The sequence below is a fragment of the Meles meles genome, chromosome 21 (genome assembly GCF_922984935.1).
Source record: "Meles meles chromosome 21, mMelMel3.1 paternal haplotype, whole genome shotgun sequence".
NCBI lineage: Eukaryota > Metazoa > Chordata > Mammalia > Carnivora > Mustelidae > Meles > Meles meles.
This window is the reverse complement of record NC_060086.1, coordinates 1,163,262-1,179,953: the sequence shown is the minus strand read 5'-3', so window position 1 is coordinate 1,179,953 and position 16,692 is coordinate 1,163,262. Positions and strand designations below refer to the sequence as shown.

At 42.4% G+C, this 16,692-nt stretch overlaps 2 protein-coding genes and 2 non-coding genes across 8 annotated transcripts in view; 1 reads left to right on the top strand and 3 right to left on the bottom strand.

Moving 5' to 3' along the window:
• Positions 1-306: 306 nt before the first annotated feature.
• On the bottom strand, positions 307-12,082 carry CCT6A (chaperonin containing TCP1 subunit 6A). The gene is made up of 14 exons (XM_045992844.1): positions 11,844-12,082; positions 11,344-11,407; positions 9,493-9,627; positions 8,549-8,722; positions 7,948-8,051; positions 7,033-7,143; positions 6,595-6,754; positions 6,428-6,510; positions 5,423-5,519; positions 4,947-5,094; positions 4,405-4,538; positions 3,395-3,497; positions 1,506-1,578; positions 307-1,199 (listed from the first exon to the last, which is right to left on the bottom strand). Exons 1-14 carry the CDS (start codon positions 11,978-11,980, stop codon positions 1,127-1,129), a joined length of 1,596 nt encoding a protein of 531 aa, XP_045848800.1. The 5' UTR covers positions 11,981-12,082; the 3' UTR covers positions 307-1,126.
• LOC123934278 lies at positions 4,765-4,904 on the bottom strand. The gene has a single exon (XR_006816761.1). It is a non-coding gene; the product is annotated as a small nucleolar RNA SNORA15 (small nucleolar RNA).
• Positions 8,826-8,959, bottom strand: LOC123934279. Its single transcript, XR_006816762.1, has one exon. It is a non-coding gene; the product is annotated as a small nucleolar RNA SNORA22 (small nucleolar RNA).
• PSPH (phosphoserine phosphatase) overlaps positions 11,446-16,692 on the top strand; it is a 44,447-nt gene continuing 39,200 nt past the window's right edge. Inside the window, exons 1-2 of one of the 5 annotated variants that reach the window (XM_045992848.1) lie at positions 11,446-11,715; positions 13,082-13,289. The gene's annotated coding sequence lies outside the window, so the exon portion shown is untranslated. The other 4 variants (XM_045992847.1, XM_045992846.1, XM_045992845.1 and 1 more) reach the window with 4 other exon arrangements.

Genomic DNA, 16,692 nt, shown 5'->3' with positions numbered 1-16,692 from the left:
CGCACAGCGTGCTCCACGTCGGCACCCGTACTGCGTGCCCCGCGTCGGGCGCCGTACAGCGTGCCCCACGTACGGCCCGAGTTTTTTTTGGGGGGGGGGGCGCGTTACGGTTTAGTTCGTCTCGGGCTACAGCCGGGTCCAAACTGAACGCCTGTGGGGTCAGGTATGTCGTCAGGCTTAGCGCTGAGAGGCGCCGCCATTCCAGAAGCCCCTCATTGCCCTATGAACAGAACATTTTAACTGATTTCCTTCCCTTTTATATTCTAACCCTTGTCGGGCGCTGGAATAGCATTTCGAGATCAGAGAAAAGGTTTCAACTTAACGTTTATTGCGCACGTACCTACAACTGCCAAGCCCCCCAAACAAAGCTTCACAACACACGACTTCACGGGCGGGGGCTGCAGAGATACACCGACCACACGGACAATCTCGTGACCGCGGAGCGTCCGGGACGGGCTCGTCAGCACGAGCACAGCGCGGGGCTGTGAAGACGCGGCCCGCGTAGAGTCTAGCCCCCAGCTGCGGCCTGAAGGCCTGTTTCCCCCGCGTCACGCTCGGGGCTGACTCAGCTCCCTGCCCTTCTGTTCACGACTCTTCTGGGGAGCATTTAAGCACAGCTGCTTGGAAACCACGAAAAGTCCCAAGATCCAATAGTTTCACTCACATGAATGTACTAAAAGGGATGCTTTCAAAATTTTAAGTTACTTTAGTATTTGTATTAGCAAAAACTTCCAAGTGTAACAGTGGAGGGAACTACTGGATAAATGAGAATACGTACGTCCATTAAAGAAATTACTAAACCATTACAATTTGTTTTTCAAGTTACATTTAATAACAAGGTAGGTAACATTACTTAACTAACATGGGACTTTTGTATCACTAAAGCAAACATCCTTCTTGTTGGGTAAAAACGGCCTGCTGGATGGGTGTACACTGCAGTGCAATTTTAAAAAATACTGTAATTTCAGAACTTCAGAAGTTAAGTGTCAGTGTTCTCTTTTTTTTCATATGGGACAAGAAAATGCTTTTGAAAATTATTTGAAGCTTGGACAAAAATTCCGTCGCTATATTCTTAGGATTACTCTATAGTCTTCATGATTCAGATGACGTGAAGGAAGCTTCAGATTCAACCTTTTAGAGAAGACATTCCAGCTCGCATGATCTCATCAACCAGGAGAATATTGGTGGCAATCACAGTGCTGAAAGGGGAGGAAAATTCAGATGGCTCAGATTTGAGATACGAACCCTAATTCAGTTCAATTTCCAAACTGTAGACTATATCCAATTAAGTTTCTCCTTTCCCCTCCAAAACATGGAAGGCTAGTTTAATTTCTATTCAGTTGATGACCATTTCTGCAAACCAAAACCAAACAAAAAAAGAAAACAAAAACCCACAGAAAAACCCCACAACAAACAAAAAACCTAAGTAATTAAATAGAAAACACCAAATTAAGAGCATGATGAGTCCCTAAAGGTTATCTTACTTTTGGCTTTCTCAAACTTACCAGGAGTGAAGCAGTTGTTTCTTTACACAATAGTTATCCCATATGCCTACTTCGGCTGCTACCATTGGCTCACCTGCAAAGCAATCCACGTTTCTTAAAACCACACAGGAGGTTACAAGATCAGAATGCTAAGACAACAGAGTATTTTGTCATTTGCTCATTATCCAGAGGTTCCTCAGTTAGTCCAATGTTGCTCCAAACCATGAATCCTGTATACACTATCTCTGATTAAGTGCTTGATATCTACTCAGAAGGCTTCTAGTAATAGAAATGCTCTACTTGATTACCAAATGATTGATCATCTCTATTTTATGGGATACATTCTCATTTGTCCCTATTAAAGTAAAAAGCATCTGAACTATAATCTGGCCAAAATGGGGTTATCATTTCCCTCATCCCAGGAACCTTTTCTATTAACCTGAAGGTCAATGACGTTATTGATAACAATAGGTCTTACACATATCGCATGGGTGTATACATCTTGGTTCTCTTTCTTCCACTTTCTATTTGTCTATTTTGTGTTACTGCATTTAGGACTAGGACTTTAAAATCATTTCATTAAGACCTGGTCCCATCTTCCAGCGTTATTTGCTATCCTCAGCCTTTTTATCCACGAATATCATCTAATGTATTTTCTTATTAAAGTCCTGGATAAAAGATTGAGTACAGTCAGCTCAACATGAAATCTTTCCATATTAACCCAAACCACCTACTACTACTCAGCAACATCAAAGAGCTATCCTTTTTTTTTTTTAAAACATGTATCACTTTTTTTTTTCCTTTTCAGCATAACAGTGTTCATTTTTTTTTTGCACCACACCCAGTGCTCCATGCAACACATGCCCTCACTAATACCCACCACCCTGTTCCCCCAACCTCCCATCCCCCGCCCCTTCTAGACCCTCAGGTTGTTTTTCAGAGTCCATAGTCTCTCATGGTTCACCTCCCCTTCCAGTTTCCCTCAACTCCCTCTCCTCTCCATCTCCCCATGTCCTCCATGTTCTTTGTTATGCTCCACAAATAAGTGAAACCATATGATACTTGACTCTCTCTGCTTGACTTATTTCACTCAGCACAATCTCCTCTAGTCCCCACCCATGTTGCTACAAAAGTTGGGTATTCATCCTTTCTGATGGAGGCATAATACTCCATAGTGTATATGGACCACATCTTCCTATCTATTCGTCCGTCGAAGGGCATCTTGGTTCTTTCCAGTTTGGCGACTGCAGCCATTGCTGCTATAAACATTGGGGTAGAGATGGCTCTTCTTTTCACTACATCTGTATCTCTGGGGTAAATACCCAGTAGTGCAATTGCAGGGTCATAGGGAAGCTCTATTTTTAATTTCTTGAGGAATCTCCACACTGTTCTCCAAAGTGTCTGCACCAACTTGCATTCCCACCAACAGTGGAAGAGAGTTCCCCTTTCTCCACATCCTCTCCAACACACGTTGTTTCCTGTCTTGCTAATTTTGGCCATTCTAACTGGTGTAAGGTGATATCTCAATGTGGTTTTAATTTGAATCTCCCTGATGGCTAGTGATGATGAACATTTTTTCATGTGTCTGATAGCCATTTCTATGTCTTCATTGGAAAAGTGTCTGTTCCTATCTTCTGCCCATTTTTGGATATGATTAAAAGATCCATCCTCCTTGAAATTATACGAATGTCTACTTTATTCCATTACTTACTGTATCTAGTCATTCCATTTTTATATTTTTTAGAACTCAGGGTTCCCTAAAAACACTGGTGTCAAACTGCAAAGTATCACACCAAGATTCATTTATCTCCTTTTCAAACTTATTTTTCGTTTATCTCCATTTTTTATCCTTCCTGGCTTTCTCTCATCTGTATCTAGCTCTCCCCCTACAAATAGCTGTATTCTCTTACCTGTGTTCAGATCCACACCAACAAGTTGACCTGATTCCGAATGTTCTGCTTGAACTTTAACTAGTGTTTCCTGAAGGTCAAAACCAGAATTCTGAGCAAGTACCTAAAGTAAACAAATTTAATCCTTTACAGACAGAACCTAAGAAGTGATAGTCAATCTACAGTAAATGAACTATAATTTCAATTAAGAAAAACAAAGGGGGGCTAGGTGGCTAAGTCAGTTAAGCGTCTGCCTTCAGCTCAAGTCATGATTCCAAGGTACTGGGATCAGAGCCTGCACTGGGCTCCCTACTCAGCGGGGAGCCTGCTTCTCCCTCTCGTTGCAGCTCCCAATGCTTGTGCTCTCTGTCAAACAGATTAAAAAAAATCTTTAAAAAAAAAAAAAAAAAAAAAGATTTTATTTATTTATTTATTTGACAGAGATCACAAGTAGGCAGAGAGACAGGGACAAACAGGCTCCCTGCTGAGCAGAAAGTCCAATGTGGGGCTCGATCCCAGGACCCCAGGATCATTACCTGAGCCGAAGGCAGAGGCTTTAACCCACTGAGCCACCCAGGCGCCCCAGATTTAAAAAATCTTAAAAACAAAAAAAAAAAAACAACAAACCTTTAATGCAGACAGACCGGTACTTATGTTCACTTCACAAAACAGACATTTGTTACTAACGCAATCCACTTAGCTCAGCAACACACCAATCATGAGCAATACCCCCAAATGAGCACACAGAATAAAAAGCAAGGTTTACTCAGGAGTATAACCCCTACACTCCAAACCCTCTAAAAACAGTTTCTCTCCTGCATCTGAAACTTCAGATACTCAATTCCCTTCCACAGGAACCAAACACATCTGCCTGATGAGAGATACCGAACTCTAGCTACATTCACGAGAAAGTTGATAAAACCTGTTTACTCAAAATCTACATTACGAAAAAGATCCCACATTATCAAAAACTTGCATCAGCTAACTCATTTTGATATAGTTAGGAACACTGACTGTTAAAGTAGTCCTACCTTGGGAATAATGAGCAATGCATCAGCAAATGCTTGAACTCCCAGTTGGGCCCTGCCCTTTACACTGGGCTTGTACTTGATCAAGGCTTCTGCCATTGCCACTTCCACTGCACCTGCTCCTGGAACTACACAGCCTGCGGGGGGTGGGCGAGGAAGGAGAGAAATGCTCAACTAACAAAAAAAATAAAGCTGTAGAATCATTTTTAATACATAAAATACAACGTAAAAATCACTAATTTCCTAAGAATGTATTATAGTCACAATGTTAATATTGTACTTGAAAACACTATAATCAACACATCAAATGGCAAAATGGTTCAACTTAACTAGTATCTGCAAGCTCTTAGGATTAGCTCATTTATGTGTATCCACTTTTAAATATGATATGCTATGAAAAAGCTTAGCATACCATCACAAGCATTTTAGAGGGAAGACTTTACTTTTGCATGGTGTCTGGCTGTGTAAACTACTGATAAAAAGAACACAGTATTCAGCCATGCTTTTCACACTAGCCAAAGGACATAAATACATAAGGATCTTACCATCATCGAGAGCATTTTTAACAGCCCTCAAGCCATCTCTTATTGCATCTTTGATTTGCGTGAGTGTGTGCTTATTTGGTCCTTTGATCAACAATGTGACAGAGCGAGGATTGTTACATTTCTCAATAAAAGTGAACTTCTCTTCTCCCTATGTGTACAAGAGATAGTATTTTCAAAAACAGGGTATGTTTGGACAAAGAATGAAAAGCTTACAAGGCTTATGGAAGAATAAGTAGCATATTAGGGAACAGACCAGTAATATTAAAGCAAATTACTTCATTAAAAAAAAAAATCATGTATAAAAGAAATGTGGTTTTTCCCATCAGTGGCTTATCATTTACTACACATAACCTTCAAAATGTATGTACACAAAGCAAAAACCTGATTTTAAGTGTGAGTGAATTTTTACTACCAAAGAATCCATGAACCAAAAGTCAGTATTTATTATATTATCTTTGGAAAGAAAATACACTTACCAATGTATATTCATAGACAAGTCCTGCATGTCCCAAACAATCAGGACTTAGGTCATCGAAGGAATTTAGAGCCACTCCACCACAAGCAAGAGTCAGCCTGAAACAGTGAAGTGTGTTAGGAGAGATGTGTAAGTGGGTCTGTTATGTCTAAAGAGATTATTAATAATTTTTAGGAAGCAATCTTTCAGAATTACATACCAAAATCCCAAAATGTTATTTTAACTTAAACATTCCCATTCACCACCAACCAGCTAAACCAGTTTTTTCTAACTTGACATTTAATCCACTCTTTCAAAGTCAGCAAATACTCCTCTGATAAGAAATCTCAAAATTAACAAGAGCTCTTCATTGTGGTGAGGTCTGGGGAAAAAGTAGTTTCTCTGAAACCCCTTGATACTCTCGACATGGTAATGTACATATACACATCACGGTTTAAAACGAAAGCGAACAACAATGTTCAGAAAAACATTATTCACAATAGCCAAAAGGAAGAAACTTAAGTGTCCACTGATAAATGCATAAACAAAAGGTGATATATCCATACAATGAAGTATCATTTGCCCTTAACAAGGAACAGTTTCTAACCCATTACAACATGGTGAACTTGGGAAACATCATGCTAAGTGAAATAAGCCAGACACAAGAGGGCAATTATTGCATGATTCAATATGAGGTACCAAATTCATAGAGACAAAGTAGAACAGTAGTATTTGCAGGGGTAAGGGAAAGAAACAAAGTTATTATTTAATGAGTAGAGTTTCAGTTTGGGAAGATGAAAAAGTTCTGGAGATGGATGATGATGATGGTTGCACAATAATGTGTATGTAACTTAATGCCACTAGATTGTATGTTGGAAAAAAATGGGTAAAATGATAAATTTTGTATTATGTGTATTTTATTCAGAATAAAAAAAGAAAAACACAATAGTAAGAAAGAAAAAAGTAATCCCACTTAATCTGCAAAGTAAGTAAAATTTACAACACTAAGGTAATATGCTATCCATACCTTTCCATATTTCTTCTTTTAGCTCTACGCAGAGCTACTATACCTTCTTTTGCAAGAGCATCTAAGGAAAAGGGGTCAATTCCCTATAACAAAAACAACAGTTAGTTACAACAAAATGTACCTTAAAAAATAGCAAAATGGACAATACAGACTCATTTCATTCTCACCTTTTGATTAATAACAACGAATCCTTTATCTGAATCACCACAAACTTTCTTTTTCAATTCTATTATTTTTTTAACTCTATCTTCAATGAATTTTCTTTCAGCCTTTACAAGCTTCTCTCTCTCTTCCGCACTCTTGTAAAAAAAGCCAGAATTCACTTCTCTATTTAAGAAAAAGTTACAAAAGGGGGGTGGGGGAGAATGTTTTATTTTTTTGAGAAGATAAACCAGCAGCCTCAGAAACAGGATTAGATTTAACAAATAGCCACTGAGCTCCAATCCTGCCCCTGGTATATTTTCAGAGGTTGTTTCCTAGAATTCACCTGAACCCAACTGAAGCACTGCCCTCACAGTGGGGAAACTTAAATCTCACAAGTGACTTGCCCAAAATACCCAGCTCCTCCACCTTTCTATTCATTTGTTAAGGGGCTATAAACTCACGTTTTTTCATATTCTAATGACACATTGCAAGTGAGGATGTATGCATCTTCCACTCTTTTTTTCATATCAGGATGCCGTGCTCCATGGTCCAAAACAAGACCTCTGATTAAGCTGTTGAAACACATAATAATCTGTACTGTTATTTAGTTCCAGATGATACATAACCTATACTAATGAAATTCAAATACTGAATTGAGGCTGTATTGGTAATTTTCACACTTTATTTCTTGAGTTTTTGAAAAAGGCTTTTGGGCCTCTGCCTTCAGCTCAGGTCATGATCTCAGGGTCCTGGGATCGAGCCCCACACCGGGCTCTCTGCTCAGCAGGGAGTCTGCTTCTCTCTCTCTGTCTGCCTGCCTGTCTGCCTACTTGTGATCTTTCTCTCTGTCAAATAAATAAATAAAATCTTAAAAAAAAAAGAAAAAGAAAAAGGCTTTTGGGTTAAACCTAGGCAGGTTCAATTATGACAAAGCAATACCCAGAACATAGTACAAAAACAAGCCATTCAAACAAAAGTAACAACCCTTATCTTGTACAGAAACTTCTACAGAGAAACAGTAGCAACTGGTGGGCTCTCAAATTGTGATCACCTCCTTTTAAAAATTATTTCCGAACTAGGCCTCTGAAATGTAATATATATTCTAAATTCCCCAAAGTCTCCTGTTGTGTTTTGTAACCCACAGTTTAATAAATCACTGACAGCTCACTTTTCAGAATAATTCCAACTATAAATACATCATTTCAAGAGCAAAACTGAGCAAACTAAATAATAAATTAAACTAAAAACTAACTTATCTAGGCAATACACATAAACTCAAAAAAAAAAAAAAAGCCAAATGATATGAACATATGTATAAGGTGCCTGTAAATTTATAAACACACTTTGTAAGTATTTCATCACATTCTACCACCTACCTTGTATCAGTTTCAGATTTATGTTTCATCTCCATGATCTCAACCATGAAGAGGTCGATAGGTTCATCTTGTTTTTTAATGGCCAAAATGGAGTCCACTACAGCCTACAGTAAGAGCATAACCATTAGATGAATTTGATTTGCAGAAGTCCAGACTCTTACACTGCTCATTCTTCAGAGAAATGTACATTTCTTTAAAATCTCTGAATCAATCTACACTTTTTTCCTAGGCAGTAACAGAATACATTAGTTGTAAAGGATTGAAGTCACTTAAATTTCTGATATCTCAATTTACAATTACATAAAGAATCCCTACATTTCTATTACAAATATTGGGGATAGGAAGTTTTTTCACAATAAAATCTCAATTTTATACACCTTTGATGAAAATTCCGATTGCATCTTTATAACATGGTCAGGTATACTACTATTTTTCTCATTTCACACACATCAGCTCTCACTGCCACAAAAAGAGAAACTACTTATTTCACATGGTATGATACTGTGAGTTTTTAGGTAGCACCTTGTAATTTCAACTGGAAAGTATGCCAGGGGTTTTCGGTATAGGTGTGCACACTGGACACATACCACATTTAACATACCTCTGTTAGGACATCAGCAAGTTCAGCATGCACTTTAGTACGCAGAGATGTTTTGGCCACATCTATAAGCGTTTCCCTGTCCATTTCTTTGCTTACTTTGACTTGTTCCAAAAACTGAAGTGCCTTTTCCTTTGCAGCTTCAAATCCTTCTGTTATTATTCTGGGATGAAGACCCTATAAATACACAATTATATAACCACCACTAATTGGAGTTCTTCAATTAGATGATAAAATAAACTTTCAAAGGAATATTCTGGATCATTCACATGCTTTATTACAATGTGCTGACTTTCTGAATACATTTAAAAGGATAAATAGTCCTTTCAATGCAGAGGAAAAGAACAGACATTGCTCTAGCACAGACTCAAAGCCAAGGGAACTATAAAGCACACTTGGGTATTCACTGTGCAAACCACAAGGAATAACGGCCAAAACTTACAACCATACTCAAGAAGACCATTTACCTTTTCGATTCACATCACTTACTAACAAAAACAAACAGGGAGACTAGGGGTCTGCTTTTTCTCTCTTCCTAAGAATTTCTTGGCATTGGATTACTACTAAGGTTTGCTTTAACCCTCAGACTAACTCAGGGTTAAAAACATTTTGTAATTCTTTAAATTTATGTTTTAGTTGGCTTTGTCTTTTAAATAAATTTGCTAGTCCTGAATATCCTGTTTCAAGATCTCAACTATCACTCTCTTATAGACTTATATAAATAATATGTATACACAACTTGATTTAAAAAGCCTTCATGCCAAGGAAGTTTCCTTAATCTGTCCAAGATCACAATAAACTTGTATTAAGACCAGGATATAGGTTCTAGTTCCCAGTTTAAGCCCCTGCTCTTTATATTCTACTACATGGCCACAGCTATTATTAACAACTCAATTTATACAAATTTCCTATATATAAACTACCACGGAAACAAGAATCATGTATACTTCAGAAATGTAGAGGTCCGCCTGCTTCAGTAGCTCGCCAATGATTAGGACATTGGAAGTGGTACCATCACCAGTTATGTCATCTTGGGCTGTTGCTACTTTGGCTATTAAGGAGGCTGTTGGGTGCTGAATTTGCTGAAAGTAGAAAAAGAAAAAAATTACTTAAACTGAAATATACCATAAGATGTGTGAAAGGTCTCCTTAAGTATATCTATTTGTGTGAATTGTCCAAGTGTTTAGCTACAAACCATGCTGATTTAAAACTCACCATTAACTATTTCCCACATTAATTTATGGTAGCTCAAACATTTTCACATATAGATTTGAGAAGTTCATCTCTGCTTTATTGATGTGATGAGGAAATCTGAGGCCTAGTAAGTTTTACTGAAGATAACAGAGTTAACAGTAAGAAATGATTTCAAATCCATGCAAGCTTCTTTAGAACTCGAGAGTAAACCAGGTTCCTTCTAAAATTAAATCTCAGTCTCCAGCATTACTTGGAATTGAACAAAAAATTAAAAAGACCTTTTAGCGAAGATCATCAGTGAATGCTAAATCTTGAAAGGTTCTGTAAGAACAGGATATTCACTAAGTCTCCAATATCACCCACAGATTCTTATAATTACAAAGAATGCCAAGAAGTGTTGCTGAACTGCTTTTGGTTTTTAAGTCTCCTTATTCTCCGTAATCTAGAACAGTTTCTAGCCTTTTCTCTTTGGGGACACTGACAGTTTTAAGAATCTAGGCCAGATATCTTGCAAACTATCTCACCTAAATGTAATGTTAATTTTGGGGGGACAAGAATACTACATGAGTAATACTGTATACTTCTCACTGGCTTCATGTGCTTCTTTCAATTTATACATATACATATTTAAAGATTCTATTATTTGACCGAGAGAGAGAAATCACAGGCAGAGAGGCAGGCAGAGAGAGGGGGAAGCAGGCTCCCCAATGAGCAGAGAGGCCAATGTGGGGTTCAGGGCGCGATCCCAGGGCCTTGAGATCATGACCTGCACCCCTCTCTCAATTTATATTGTATTACGCGATTTAAAAACTCAAGTAAAATAAAAGAAGCCACACAGATAAAGCTTTTTTGACATCCTATGACTCTAAGTATTGTCCGTGCAGGTCACCACTTAGCCAACTAAAAATAAAACCGAACTTTCCAGGTTATCTAATTCTTACTGAAGATATTTACAAACATGTGGGTACTGAAGGCATGGTACACCACTATTAAAGCCCTGTATTTTAGCGCCTGGGTGGCTCATTTGGTTAAGCTTCCCACTGCTGTATCTCAGGGCCTTTCAGTCTCCTGAGTTCAAGCCCAGCCTCAAAAGACAAGCATTTTAAGTGCTAGACTTCTTGGATTTTAAGTCCTAGATTCTGGAAACCCAGGGATGAGTCAAACAAGTGCTTCTCTCAACAGTCTCATGCTCTTGGTCAGTGAACTTCAACAACAGTAAAAACAGAGTTTTATCTCCCCTTGCCTGGAAGTGGAGAGAGATTTTAACAGAAATGAATGTCTGAAAAAGCGAAATAGAAGAACCATTTTGCACCTGTCAATCACTTAGTTTTTCAGATTTTAACAGAGTTAATCTTAATAACTACAACCCTTTAATCACAGACTTACATGGCAAGAACAGGGACTCAAAAGTAAGCTGTGACTGCCCGGAGGGCACTGTATGGTCTGCTCTTACCGCATTCCCTTCCTGCTTCCTCCGCGGTCTGAAAGACCTGCCGAGCGCTGACCAACGTGCCCTCTGTTGAAAATGAACATTAAAACCTTCCTGCAAATCACATGCAACGCGAAAACCCGGACATTCTGGACCCGGTCGAGCGGCCTCTCACCATTTCATGAAGCAGCACATTGCCGTCTTTAGTGAGCTTGATGTCTCCAGCTCCCGAGACGAGCCTGTTCGAAGGCACAAAGGAACCAGTGTGACTTTTTCAGCGGGGACCTGGCTGGAGTCCCGCTGCAACCGGGCTTTACCCTGGTCCTAGGGCGCGGGGCCACGCGGCCGGTTCTCGCCGCCCCGTGACAGGAGTGGTGCAGGGCCCACGCCCTCCCTCCGGAGAAACGGCCTGCCCCCCTCAGGGTCGCCGGAGTCCCCAGGCGCGGAGCGCGTCGCGCACGCGGGCGGCTTTGTGCTCCGCAGAAACGGCATCCATTACAAGAGGAAACGGCCGGGGAGGAAACAGGAGCGACCCGGGAGTCTGCGGGTAAGCAGGGCCGCAGCTGCGAGCGGTGAAGCCCGGGGACGCCCGGCTCGAGGCCCGGGCCCTCTGCGCCAGGCCCGCGATGGCGCCCGGGCGCCCGCCCGGCCCCCGCCCCGCCAGCCCCGCCTTACATCTTCATGGTGCCTTTAGGCCCCAAGTTGGTCCTCAACACGTCCTGCAGGCCCCGGGCCGCGCTGATGTTCACCGCCAGCGCCGCCTGGGCTCGAGCCACCTCGGCCTTGGGGTTCAGGGTCTTCACGGCCGCCATGGCGAACCAGCGCAGGAAGAGGAAAGACCTGGCGGCGCGCCGAGAGCCCAACGCCGGCGCAGCGTGGCCAGGAGGCGCGCGCTCCCGGAGGCTTCTGGAAAAGTCGGGCGCGCCCGCCCCGCCCTCGGCGCGCCCGCCCCGCCCCCGGCGCGCCCGCCCCGCCCCCGGCGCGCCCGCCCCGCCCCCGGCGCCCCCGTGCGCCGCTACCATTGGGCCGCGGGTCGGCCAGCACCGCTCACTGGGTGGCGGCAACGTCGGTCCCGCCCCTCGCGGCCGCTCGGCCGCCATTGCGCGTAGGAGGGCGCTGTTACCTTACAGAGCAGTAAGGGCTGGCGGCGGTCGGGTGTCGGCGGCGGCGGCCGGGCCGCGGCTTTTCGGACCCGGGACCTGGGGACGGAGGCGGGGCCTGTGGGCCGCGCGTGACTGCAGAGCGCGCGGCTCTCTTGGAGGTCTCTGGCCGCAGGTGTAGGGTGGGCTCCCCCCAACGCGCGCGGTTTGCTCGGCGTCCTGTCAGCGGCGTCCTCTGGACGGCTGCGTGCTTGGAGGGGGTCTCGGCGCCGCGGGGACACGGCGGTGCTTCTGTTGTGTCTCTCGCCCAGGGCTCGGGGGTTCGAAGACGAAGAGGGCGGGTGCGCGGTGCATTTTCACAAGCTGTTGGCTGAGGAGAAGCGGGGCCGGCGGCCCGCCCTTCCCGGGACGCGCTGCTCTCCAGGCGGGTTTTCTTCATTCATTTGTCGGAGAGCGCCCGGCAGAGGGAGAAGCAGCCTCCCCGCTCGGAGCCCCATGGAGGACTCGATCCCAGCACCCTGGGGTCACGACCTGAGGGGAAGGCCGACGCTTCCCTGACTGAGACCACGCAGGCGCCCTCGGGGCAGGTTTTCGACGGAGTGAGTAGGGGTCCGGTTCTCGGAGAGGACTGACGCCCTTTTACGACCCATTCCGAGGGGTGCGTGCGGTTCTTCTCTGCTCCCCGGGACTCAGCGCCCGTACTCGGTCTGCGAGGTGGCGTCTGGGGCTCATTTTTGTAGGTAATGAGGAGAATGTTAGAAGTCAAAGTGCCGAAGGGTGTGGTGAAAAGTAGGCTTCTTGCCTTTGCTTCAGCTTCCCTCAGACAACGCCATCACCCTCAGAGACTCCGGACTTCGAACGCTGAGTTTGTAAATAAGCCTACGGAGGTGCGAGCATTTCCTGCACACGGAATGCCAGTTTACAACGCACACGGCGGCTGTGTTACACTTCATCTCGGCGGTTTCCCACAGCAGTAGGAGCAGGGACGCCTCCTCCCCGGTCGCGGCTGCTGGTATTCTCTGTGAGTGTGACGGGATCAACCGGTCGTTCGCTGGGTGACACTTGGGTTGTTCCCGGCCTTTTGCCCCTCGGCTGCCGTGAATACCCGGCGTGTAATGCTCTGACGTGGCTTTATGCTTGAGAATCGGAAAGGCACGCATGCACGTTTGAGTCATAGCGTTGCTTACTGTGAAGTACCTTACTTGGGTGCAGAGGTATTGACTGTCCCGACGAGTGGGGAGACCGGAGCGGAGATGAAGGTTGTGCAGTTTTCAGGCCTGTGCTTGCAGGTAGGGAAAGGGGGGGGGGGGTGGATCTCCTGAGGTACAAAATTTAAAGGGGCACCAAAAACTTAGTAATTGAGACCAATATATTTTTTTAAAGATTTTATTTATTTATTTGACAGAGATGACAAGTAGGCAGAGAGGCAGGCAGAGGAGGAAGCAGGCTCCCCGCTGAGCGGAGAGCCTGATGCGGGGCTGGATCCCAGGACCCTGGGATCATGTCCTGAGCTGAAGGCAGAGGCTTTAACCCACTGAGCCACCCAGGCGCCCAAGACCAATAATATTTTAATGCAATATTTTTTTAAAAAAATCAAAATTGATATAAGAAATCCACAATGAATGGAATTTTATTTTTTTATTTTTTATTTATTTTTAAGGGTCTTATTTATTATTTGATAGAGAGAGACACAGTGAGAGAAGGAACACAACCAGAGGGAGTGGGAGAGGGAGAAGCAGGCTTCCTGCCGAGCCAGGAGCCGGATAATGGGGTTCAATCCCAGAACCCTGGGATCATGACCTGAGCCAAAGGCAGACCCTTAATGACTGAGCCACCCACGTGCCCCTGAATGGAATTTTTATTAGGCATCCCCACTAACGTGACACCAGACAGTCTCAGCAAAACAGATCCACATGATCCCTGTAGAGGCAGTCTGTTTGCATATAGCATTCTACTTGTCTCCACTGCCACACTTTGAAGCCAATTAATTGTTTTCATTATACCATGCAAAAGAATGTAGCAAGGGAGTGTTGCCTGTATGCTAATGTATGTGTAGAGTGGAAAACACTAGAATGTCTTGGGAGAATTTAACACAAAGGGTCATGTTGTGGGAGCAGCTCCATTTCAATCATAACTGAAGCACTTGTGGCGACAACAGATATTTAGGCATTTGATTCGGGAGGGATTTCAAGAATAAAATTTTGAGGGGCACCAGGGTGACTCCGTTGGTTGGGCGACTGCCTTCGGCTCAGGTCATGATACTGGAGTCCTCGGATCGAGTCCCACATCGGGCTCCCAACTCCATGGGGAGTCTGCTTCTCCCCCTGACCTCCCCCCATTTCTTTCTCTCTCTCACATAAATAAATAAAATCTTTAAAAAAAAGAAAAAGAATAAAATTTTGAGGAATGAACTCTTATGAGGCATGGTGGTGGTAATAGAATCCTAGAGTCAAACACTTTGAGTTTGAATTCTAGTTTGGCAAAAAAAAAAAAAAATTCTAGTTTGACAATATGTACCATTAGGTGACCTTGGACAAGTTATTTAGTTTTTTTTACTTTATTTCCTAATCTATAAAGTAGGGGTAAGTGACATCTTAGAAAAAATTAAATGAGATTGCATTTGTAAGTAACATGCTCTGTGTTGTGCCTGACATAGACGGTGTGAAGTAATTTCCACTTTCGCATTCATATGGTATAATTACGCTATATAATTCTTTTTTTTTTAAGCTATATAATTCTTACGGGACTTCACATGTAGTGTTTCATTCACTAATATGAATCCTTTGCCATTTAATAGGTCAGGTATAATTAAGCCAGTTTCATAGATGATTAAATCAACCCCAAAAGGGTAAGTGACCAACAAGGTGTAAAAACCTAAATTTCACCCTTGACTCCTCCCTTTGCCCCAGCCCCCAATATCCACTTACTCCCTGAACACTTTCACTTTCTAGATATATCCATTTTTCTCCATCCCCACTTACACCACTCAGGTTTAGGCCATGATGATTTCTTACCTGTACAACTACTGTAGTGCCCTAAGTAATCGTTCTGCCTTTCTTCCCCATGTTGCTACTGGAGCAATCTATCAAAAGTAAATCTGTGAGCCAGAGTTGTGCTTATAATCCCTGTTATCCTCAAGACCTTAGACTGAAATATAAACGTCTTAATTTGCTTCCAGAATCAGCAACATCTTGTGCCTACCCCTCTGGGTTAAAACCCTTTTCTCTTTTTCTCTTACTCACTGCATTTCCTGGTCATTCTGAATTTTTCAGTGCTTGGGACACTCTTCAAGGACCACTTCACTCCTCATTTTTATCCCCATTCCTATCCAGTGTGTATAGAAATAAATAAAATCCCTAATCCTCAATAAGCATGGCCTACAAGGAGATAAACTTGTAAACAGGTGAGTGACCATGAATTATAAGATGTTATAGTTAAGAGAAATAAAGTACAGTGAGCACAGAAGTATTAGCTTTGAGCACCAAGGAAGGTTTCTTGGAGGAGATGAGGCTGATGGGATTTTGAAAGATACATAGATAATTTTTGCAAGAAGAGGACTTAGGAGAGTGATTCCAGACAGAGCAACAGTGAAAGGAACTGGCATGCCCCTTGAAAGGTGTATATTTAGGATGGAGAGAAGAAGGTTGCAAGAGACAAACCTGGAGAAGTGGTATTTCCTGGCTGTCATGTCCTGGTTAAGACATCTGGGCCAGCAGTGGGAACCTAACAAACTAGTGATGGAGATGACTCTGGAGGTGGAATGGAGGATGAACTAAGAGAAAACTAAGGATAGGGCAATCAGAAAGAAGGGTGTTGAAAAGTCTGTGCAAAGGTGATGAAGGCATATTTAGTGACATAAAGAGGTGTTCTTGATAAGAGGGAAAAACATATTAAATGGCGTAAATTATACGTTTTTATTTTTGTAACCACTCCCCATGTATCTATACCAAAACAAGGATATGCATCAAAATACTAACTATATTAAAAATTTCAGAATATTTTTATTTTTGCAAAGCTTCACAAATTTATGTAGCCACAAAAGGGAGATGCAGAAGTATATACATGAAAATATGAAATATACAAAGTGTGTCCAGTGTCTTGTTTTTAAGTCTTCCAAGTGTATGTGTATATATGTATATATATCAATAAAGAACCAGAAGAATATACATCAACATGTTTAACTTTTTACTTCTATGTTTGCCAGTCTTAAAGGTGAAAAATGGTATCTTAAAGTTTTGTTTATTGAGAGTGAAGGTGAACCTGTATCTTAGATGTGACCTGTTTCTGTGAACTGTCTATTCATGTCTTTTGTCTGCTTTCCTGTTTGGTTTCTTGTGAATTTGTAGGAGCTGTTTATGTTTTCTGTGTTGCACTTAACTTGTCTCAATACTATTTGTACAGTAGTTTGTATGTATGTCTTTTTT